This window comes from Glandiceps talaboti, chromosome 20, assembly GCF_964340395.1.
Source record: "Glandiceps talaboti chromosome 20, keGlaTala1.1, whole genome shotgun sequence".
Taxonomy (NCBI): Eukaryota; Metazoa; Hemichordata; class Enteropneusta; family Spengelidae; genus Glandiceps; species Glandiceps talaboti.
In genome coordinates this window covers 13391898-13401620 of record NC_135568.1, presented here as the reverse complement: position 1 = coordinate 13401620, position 9723 = coordinate 13391898, and the positions used below count along the sequence as shown (strand labels likewise).

Sequence of the window (9723 nt, the reverse complement as noted above, 5' to 3'; positions counted from 1 at the left end):
AATCTTGCCCAAGGACTTTAGCCACTCAGAAACAAACAGCAGGCAGCGACGGGGAAATTTCTCGAACCTGCAACCTGTAGATTCCAAGCCGGTCACGCTAGCCATTCACCCATCATGACTCCACTGTTGTGATCTACCTATCTCTCTGTCGCTTCTCTCTCACTCTCTCTCCCCTCCCTCCCTCCCTCCCTCCCTCCCCCCCCCTCTCTCTCTCTCTCTCTCTCTCTCTCTCTCTCTCTCTCTCTCTCGCTCTCGCTCTCGCTCTCTCTCTCTCCCTCTCTCTGACTCTTTACGTCATATCTTATGCACTACGGGTAAACTCGATGTCCGTTGAGATATCTCTGATTCATTCCTGTACGTGTTGAATATTATACCACCTACAATGCCAAACCATCGAGATAGTAGTTCAATATAATTCCCACTGTCATGGTATAGTAAACGAATCGTTAAATTGAGGCCAGACCTTCAATTATTGGCGTCGCCGAAGGAACACATACCAACCTCCAACAATACAGTAGAGTTCGTATCTTTTTACTAATTCATAAAAATACAAATGACTTTTCGAATTACTGTGGATCGGAGTCACGTCAACAATTGGAAATCAACGTGCGGTTCAAATGAGAATAACCTTACTAACAAAGTTTTATTTCCCAAAATAATGACTACTGGGAGCGGTCGCTTTTTTGTCAATAGACATCAACTCGTTTGATTGTTGTGTGACATCAAAGCGAACTGTCATTTCGTCCCCAAGCAATCGGTGTTTTGAGACCTTAGCCTTCTCCCATGTCCACTGTTTACGTTCGAAAACCAAGCAATTTACGAACAGTGTGTGTGTTTGCTCTGAACAGAATAGAAAATCTGAATGAAACAATATACGTGAATGAAAGTGTATGGGTGAATGTTTCGATAGATAGTCGGTCACTTGGCTAGCTTGCGGTATTTGCTTTATAATCTTATTGACGTTTTTTCGCTTTGACAACGCTAGGAGTCACCCGTGGTGATTGTAACTCGGTAGATAAGGTTCGCCGTTTTTTAAACGACTCGTCACCGTCCCATGAAAAGGAGGGACTGCGGAGTCGAATTTATAAGGAGCCGCCGTGACATTGCAGTTATTCAACGGAGGGTTGTTGCCCCGGGGTCTTTAAAACCAATTAAAACGATTCACGGACAATTACAAGAAGAGAAGTACTACTCCCCGGGGAGAAATTTCCATGTCATACAGTAAAGGTGAGTCGAAATTCAATAAGTGGGTAAATGCCTTTCAGGTCATCCTGTAAAGTAACTTGAAACCACAAGTACTTCAACACACTAGATATTTTTGTTGCTGCTATGTCAGAACACACAGTAAAACGAGTTGATGAAATTATGACTAGCCAGTGCCTTGATATAGGTTTGAAAATCACATTTTGAGAATAAAATTCTCTCACTCGATCGACATGGAAAGGTAACCGTTTTGCACATGTAAAGACTAAGTAAACAAGGTTAGTTGGCCTGGCTTTGACTATGTACACAATCACAGATAGCCTGCATGCCTAATCATCGATGCAAGACTATGTACGTGTACTATGTGTTCGGCTTTCTGGTGTTGTTGGTAACCAACATCTAGTGTACGTACGGTGAGGGTGTGTACATCGCTGGATAGTACGAACACCATATAGAAAAAGAACGGTAAATTGTTCACTTTATTCTCAAACTGTTTTAATTAGTAGAAGAATTAATTAAGTTGATGAGTGTCACTTACAGCCTTATCTTGTCCGTGTTCATCAAATGAGGTAATCTCTAGTGATTAATTTGTTATAAACTGGTATTAACAAGTCTTCAAGATTTGGTTATCGTAATAAGTGTAAAGGTTATGTCTTGAAAGAACCACTTTTTTGAGGATGGGGTATAGGGTAGAGTTTGGCTAACACCCAGGTGACAATTTCAGATAATTTACGTCCGGATATCAATGACAACATGTTCACGTAGTCTCAACAGCCATGCATCAATGACTGTACTATTGATTATCCCGGACAGGACAGCGTGGACTCTCGGCTAGCATCGTTAATCTTCGGAGAAGCCGCGTCTGTATTCTTTTTACCCGTACTCCTCAGTCGACAGAGATTTATTACAAATCACCGATTCGATCCATCGTAGAAAACATGCATTAATCGGTTAACAAGTAAAAAAACCCAATCGATATCGTGTTTAGTCGAATCATAATTAATCAGTAAAGAACAGACGACATCGGAGAATGGATCGAGACGTGGTAGAGACTTCGAGTCGTCCTCGTCACAGATGAGTAGCTCACCTCATCACCAGGTAACCGTCAAGTGTTTCAGGACTCGAAAACAAGTCATTGTGTAAGAAATCGATCTCACGGTCACTCAAGGTACTAAATACTCGTTAAGTACGTGTTACATCAAAAGGAAAAAGACCTGCGATCAGGGACGTCTTGCTTGTACAGACATACCAAACACAAAAGTAAATGTATTTGCAGCCGACGTTAAACCACGGTATATGTCGTAGCTAGCTGAGGCAAAAGGTAGGAGAGTTCGAATTCCTGTATACGAATATTTAGTTCGAGTTATATATAGCCAAGCGTATCAATATCATGTATACGGAAACTCAGCAACAAACTCGACATCACCTGGGTCAAACTTCAAAGTCATGGTCCAATAGCTAATTAGTTTATATACCGTTTAAAATGATTTAATTGCCAGGTCTTCTTGTAAATGTCAAGACATTTGTGGTTGGTTCGTTAGTACAGGATTAACCCTGTCTAAGTGGAGTGATAAAGGTTTGAGTTAAGGTATACTAATGGGACCCTGTGTGACCTCATAATTCATGTCAAAATGCGATGGCTTGCTGACTATATATAGAGCAAGTTGGACTTCGGTAACTACAAATCATGTTTGTTGTGGTGATAGATACACAAATAACTGTTACCACACAGACTTAAAAACGAAGGAGAGGTAAAAATATGGATGACTGAGCAAAAGGAAGATAATGTCTGACTAGGACCAGATATGTTCTTTACATTAGGATAGCCTCCGCTTCACTGGAGTTTGATATTTCTGACCTTACGAGTATTTTTCTTTCTCTGACAAGCCCGCCTTCTATGAGTCACGCCATTGCATAGTGACAGGTGTAGCATAGGATGATAGGTTAATAGTTGACAACTCGAGTTTTCAATACATCAGGTGTCCTTCTCGAAAACCCCAAATGGCGTAGCAGGGAGGGGTGAATTACCCCATTTACTGATGGTTCTTTGTTGAAATCTAGTATTACTAGTAAAGTTATAGTTGTGATAACATATACTTTCCTGATCAACATTTTAAAGTTAGTTCGGCACCGCGACTGCATGCGTCAGTATAGCTGGATAACCATATTGTACGTTTTCAGTACTGATCGATCCCTGCAATAGTTAGCGGTCCTTGCTTGATTTTGTAATAAAAATATTCCCCTTTTTGTCGCCATTGTAGAGATTTTCAGTCAACGTTGTGACCTTGGAGTAATTATACTGTCTCCAAGCTTTGACCTATCAAAATCACAGACACGCGTATACGATTACAGTATTTTATGCATGGTATACATTTATCTTGTGTATATGAAAAGTTAATACGTACAATTTAGCTATGTTGTTTTGTGTTATGTCTCCTTCAGGGTATTCCTATCTTTCTCTGTTTCTCATTACCCAATCGACCCTATATTTTCCTGAATCTGACGGGAAAAAGGTATTAACTATGTGAGACATCGATCTGTTCAATATATACAGTGTCCTGATTTTAATTGTGACTTAGGTTATAAGGCGTAAAAAAATTGTACGGTGGTTCCGATTACATTAAATTTTAAAATAGGTGGGGTAGGTAGATTTTTTATTTTTTATTTTTTATTACTTTATTTTTTTCATGTGTGAGTGTCTAGTTCAGGTTTCCCATTGTTTTCTAAATGGTCTCTGTGTTGTTTATTTCTTCCTATCAGATGTACAGCCATTACAGATTGGAAGAATAGTTTTATATTGTCTTTTTAAGTTGATGTCAGTTTCCGCACCCACTATTTCTTGCGAGACTTCACACGATTTTCGCGAGTTTATTATTATTTTTCTCGAATACGTAAACAAAATTTAGGGTCGGCGTGAAAAATTAGGTGGGGTCGGGTAACCGGAACCAAACAACTTTTTTTTTTATTTGGCCTAATGTAAACATCACAAGCATCTACGAAACATTCACTATATTTTGTTTCTTTTTGTAAATCGGCTGTCTCACCATTTTGAAACTGTCCAGAGAACAAACATAACAAAAATAGACGTGATATTAAAACTTATATGGAAACAACACAACTATGCAATAAATATCTAGCTAACAGTATACAGTTTGCATTTATATTTATGTGTGTTTGTATTCACCATGTGTTGGCACAAGTAGTCTGCAGTACAGTTGAAGCCAGAAAACCTGAAACAGAACGTCGCTTAGACTGCAAGATACATCATATTATATGGCTCTATCAGGCAGGCTTCTTGTCAGTGCTGACTGATAGAATGGCACGAATGTCGTTTTTCTTACAGACTGAACGTCGCCTGGCGCGACAAAAATCTTACTAAGACAAAACAAATGAATTGTGTCTGGTCAGCGTGCGCCTCACTTAAAACACCCTCGCGTCGGTCTTTTTTCCCGCGTTTGTCCATCCAGCCTATGCAGTCTGTAGATCCGGGGAGAAATACAAAAATAACCCTCCCTACTTCAGTGAAGACAACTGCAGAGCCAATCATGAACAAGCAAATGACATCTGCCCCTACATACACACTTGACTCTAAAGTACTAAACAGTAACTGCCATAAATAGTAGATTAAGTGACAGGGTTTGTTGAGAATAAAAAAAAAATCATAAAAAAATAAATAAAAAAATAAAAAATTCTTGTCGTAGCACAATTTTAGACAAAATGTCCTGACCAGAAACAATTTTTTTTCTTGGTCATACATTCCAACATTTCATCCGATCGTCTATCACCACAAAGGTTTTTCTGACATTGTCTGGCTTGATGTATGACATTTTTAGTAAGATCAATAAATCGTCTTGCTATGTAATACCGTTATCATCATGGCAGATTGTTAAACCGTAAATGATTTGTTCTGATAGGGCACTAAGATAGTATTCCCTATAGCAAGTGACGAGTGACCTAAGGGGCCTTGTCGCTAGACAAGTAAGTGTCAAACCCTCAGGTAATAACGAGTATTTTCCGGCTGAATGAAGAAAAAAATATTGGAAAATAATACAATTAGATTTCCTCAATCATAATTTATGAAAAGTTGGGAAAAATAATGGCGGTTTGGAAAGTTTTAGGTAATATTTCGAGCACATTAGAACAGTGACGTGTACATGTGTAGACACAGTTTGTCAGGTATACTTATAATCAATATCTCCTTTCAAAGAAATTTTTGGAACACAGGTTTACTTTGATACAATGTAGCAATATCGCCAAGATTTTTATGACGTCAGACGTACGTGACAATTACATGTATCTATATTTGTAAGATTTTGGCGACGTTATGTTTCAGACTAACTGTCTTCATGTGTATCCTAGTAACTCAGAACTTGAGTATGTACGGTTAACATATATTTTGTTTACTATATATTAAGATTCGAAGTTAATTAGGGGAGGGGGTTCAGCCAAATATTAAATAGTACAAAATCTATAGAAACTAATCACGATTCCGGTGACACAGGTGTCTAAGTTCCGTTCGATAGATTGCTCCACCCCGGCCGGGAGGCTGAAATGTGATTCAGTGTAAAAACTTGCGGAATATATCTTAGAGACGTGATGAAATAAAGTGTCCACGGTCCAAATAAGTTTAAATAACAAGCAAACCGTTTCAGGAATAATCTGTCACAAACTCAATTTCTGGCGCGTTTATGAGACTGCGTGAAAAGGTATGTTTTTATTTTTTTTTGCAGCGTCTCTCCTCTGTTCTGGTTTTAGCAGCGTTTATGTTAGTCTATCAGCTAGCCCTCGGATGTTCTTCCGATAAAATACGACACACAGCCGAACAACGCTATCGAGGATGGAATGTTCGGGCAAGCCCTCACATGCGAACTTCGTTCGCTTATAGTTATAGCATCGAAAGAAAGCCCGAACGTCTAGCAGCAAGACGACGTTTATGTATATATTTGAATTATTACAAAATATGTGCTGTCGTGTTAAAGTTTCTCGGATATGAAATGCCCTGTGGTTAGTATGGATTCCATATAATATTTCAGCAGTACTATTCATGAAATAAAACTCGTACATGGGACATATATTTCAGCCCTTATGATTTATTGATGTCTATTTATGGGGAAATATTTAATCACCAATAAAACGAGAGCAATTCTGCTTTCATTAATTACTCATATCAATTCTTCTGATCTGCTTCTCGGCACAACAAATATTAAATGAATTATTAGTAAACATTATATATATAAATTAAACATATTTGATATTGCGGCAAGCGAGCGGGCCTAAGGTGGTGAAAAACTGTTATATTTCTAACAGACTGTTTGTTTTGTCTGATTTTTTCTTACGAGCAACAAAATGTTAGTTTTAATGATACGTGTGTAGAACGGCAAGTGTAGCGTGTTTGGCTTTGTATGGTTTCAGGTATTATATCGGTATGGTTCATTATTTCTTTCCGATTTGGTGCATTTTTTCCAATATTAATTTCCTGAAAATCTTTATTACATTTGTTCAAATCTGTGTACTCGGCATCTGAGTATTATTCGTTATAATAATGGCACAGAAATCGAAACATTATATTCAGAGACTTCTCCGCCCCAGTATCCAGCAACTGCAGATGTTCTGGGTCAGATTTACTATATAGTTCTATTTTAGAGGCGTGTTACGATGCTGGGGTTCGTACCAATATCTTTTCTGCGTTTCCTAAGCTTACAGGTAAGACGAAATCAACTTTATCGTTATTCCACTTTAACATTATTCGTTATATATTCTGTTTCAGGAATGAAGTTTGAATGATGACGTCACGGGCTTCAACAGAATTTCACTGGAGGTATTCCTATCAGAGCCTCACTGCTAGTTCTGTGAAGAGTAAACGAAGCAGAAGAAGTACTAGAACTCGGTGTGTGACGTCACGTCTCAGAAATCATGACGTCATCGACAGTGAACTGAACGGTGTTGAGGTTGACAGATATGAGATGAGTAGTAAACCACACGGACTGGCTGTCATCATAGCAGTAGAACATTTCAACAAAGATAGGGAGCTTCCCCAGAGTTTACAACTACCGAGAAGAAACGGTACCCAGGATGAAGTGGGTAAGTTCACAGACACCTGTGGAGTGCAAATTACATTCAATAAATATTATTAATAATTAACTCCTCATACCACACAGTTAAAGGCCCAGGATTTGATCCTATATTCTCATGTTAATGTTATCGAATTGATTGGGCATAAGAATTAGTACGGACTACAATATGTGTACCCCAAAAGTAACACTTCCTGTCGTCGACTTCAAGGCCACAAAATCTCTGCCTGTATAAAATATATATAGAAAATAACCAAATATGATTCTCGTGGTTCCACGATAAGATAATATCAAAATGCCAGAATATGGAATTAAATCAGTTACAAAATGTGCCACTGGTAGTAACATAGCAAAAGGTAATACCCATGGGACACACAGACAACCTCGGGAAGAACAGTGCCCTCACAGTCAATTGTACAAAGGACAATTCACGATTTTTCGAGATAGTGTGTTGTGGTTGTATAAAATTGAATAATGTGCATGATCCCAGACACGTAGTGTGGTATTGTTCAAAACCTCCATCATCACCATTAATACCCACACGAATTTACTGAGGTTTGCTGGAGCCTGTAGACAAACTAAACTTTTGAGTACGGGATCAACATGGCGCATGTAGGAATTTTAATTTTCCCGATGGATCAGCAAGTTTCAAACAGTTATTGTAAGAAGCTAATAAATCTAGATGCAATTCATCAGAATAAATGTTACATTAATATATTACTGGGTGAATTTAACAGAGTGTTTGACAATTTGACCCGTCCGCAATATACTGTCTACTACTGAGATTTTACAGTTAACATTTCACCATGTGATGGCGCTCTTCTATGTATGTTGTGAAAACTGGAAGGGGTGAGCTTGGCAACTCTGATCTTTGCAAATCAACCTTTGCGTTGTCCCGCCAGACGAAAAACTTTATGTTTGTGAGCACTTTGGACAACAAGTACATAACCACATTCTAGCACAGAGACCGGATTTACCTTGTATCTAATATCAACAGTGTCGTTCTCATTTCTACAGACTACCTCCAGCGAGTCTTTGAAGACCTTGGCTACACAGTACTACTGTATCCGGATCTGACGGCGTACAAGCTGAAAATCAAATCGGATGCTTTCAGTGAGAAAGACCACAGCATCTACGACTCTTTCATCTGTTGCATTTTATCACGTGGTACAGACACACACGTGTATGGTTCCGATGGACTGCCCGTCAAACTGTACGACTTTATCGGAAATTTTACCGGAAGACGGTGTCCGTCCCTCGGCGGGAAACCCAAACTGTTTTTCGTGGACTCTCATCCAGCACCGAAAGTCAGTCTTGACAGAGTACAACAAATTGAAAAATTATACAATGAGAAAATAAATATACGATTTACTGGATATGACCTTGATCTGAACTGCGAGGTCAGTGGCGGAGAACAAATGGTTGCCACGGAAACAAGCCCAACAGATGCGGATTTCCTTGTGGCGTCGTGTGTTCGGAAATATCGCGGCAAAAGTCCCGCCGAAGGGTCGTCTTTCGTCACCAGACTTGCGCACGCGCTGGAGAAGTCTCATGGCAGAAAGGAAGTCTACCAGGTCATGAGTGACGTCACTGAAGATTTCAGAGGTGAAATCAGTAGCATAGACTCTGTGGTGAAATTAAAATCTACTTTAAGAAAAGAACTATATCTAGGTAATAAATCGAACAGAATCAAGAGTGTTACTTTCCGCTCTTGAAGTGGCCATATGGATGAGATTTGGTATTCATTTCAGGTCTTTTAATTCTTATAAAACAATTTTATCATGGCTGCCTACTTGAGAAATCAATGTGAAACAACATATGCCAAGTTCTTATTTGAAACTCAGCTAATTGCAAAAGATTTGTAAATGTGTAAAACGTTTGTTGTTGTACGTACAATAAACTTTTTATATATTTTTCACCTTTTTGCTAAGTTACAAACACAGATTTGATAAAAGTTGTTTCTCATTTATTTCTCAAGTAGGAAGCCATGATAAATTATTTTATGAATTAAAAATCCCAAATAAATACCAAATCCTCATCCACATCTATTAGGCATTTTAACGTTCTGAGGATTGCGAACCTGGAGACAACTGAGAATCGTTTTTGAAATTAAAATAGTGCAATAATATCTTAGTTAAACCATTAAGGTTACTAGTGTTTTCAACTCAATCTAGTGGTTTTAAGTTTGTCATCAGGTAGAATCAAGAAAAAGGGGGATTAAGTCACTGATACAACTCAGAATTCGCATGTCAATTTTTATCACAGAGAACAAAACACGCGGGTCCGATCTCTGTACAACCTTTCCACTTGCCTAATGTTGCAGTCGCACCCTACATTTCTCTAACTCTACATTCTCTAACTCTACATTGAATTTCTCTAACTCTACATGTCTGTCTGTCCTTCCACTGTCCTTCCATCCGTCGGCGCCCCCCTCTCTCTCTCTCTCTCT

The 9723-nt window shown here is 38.7% G+C and overlaps 1 protein-coding gene across 4 annotated transcripts; it reads left to right on the top strand.

Annotated features, from left to right (window-relative positions):
* Positions 1–288: 288 nt before the first annotated feature.
* Positions 289–9723, top strand: LOC144450806 (caspase-3-like). Of its 4 annotated transcripts, XM_078141537.1 has the most exons (4): positions 289–519; positions 986–1227; positions 6971–7284; positions 8292–9723. In XM_078141537.1, the coding sequence occupies exons 3-4, from the start codon at positions 6984–6986 to the stop codon at positions 8987–8989; spliced, it is 999 nt and encodes a 332-aa protein (XP_077997663.1). In that variant the 5' UTR covers positions 289–519; positions 986–1227; positions 6971–6983; the 3' UTR covers positions 8990–9723. The 4 variants fall into 4 exon arrangements, with proteins under 4 accessions (XP_077997663.1, XP_077997667.1, XP_077997665.1 ...); XM_078141541.1 differs by lacking the exons at positions 289–519; positions 986–1227 and adding an exon at positions 1630–1668; XM_078141539.1 differs by lacking the exons at positions 289–519; positions 986–1227 and adding an exon at positions 2417–2524.

Coding starts and splice junctions, on each gene's coding strand:
- LOC144450806 (XM_078141537.1), top strand. CDS start 6,984: ATGATGACGTCACGGGCTTCAACAGAATTTCACTGGAGGTATTCCTAT. Junction 7,285..8,291: donor CGGTACCCAGGATGAAGTGG/GTAAGTTCACAG, acceptor TCATTTCTACAG/ACTACCTCCAGCGAGTCTTT.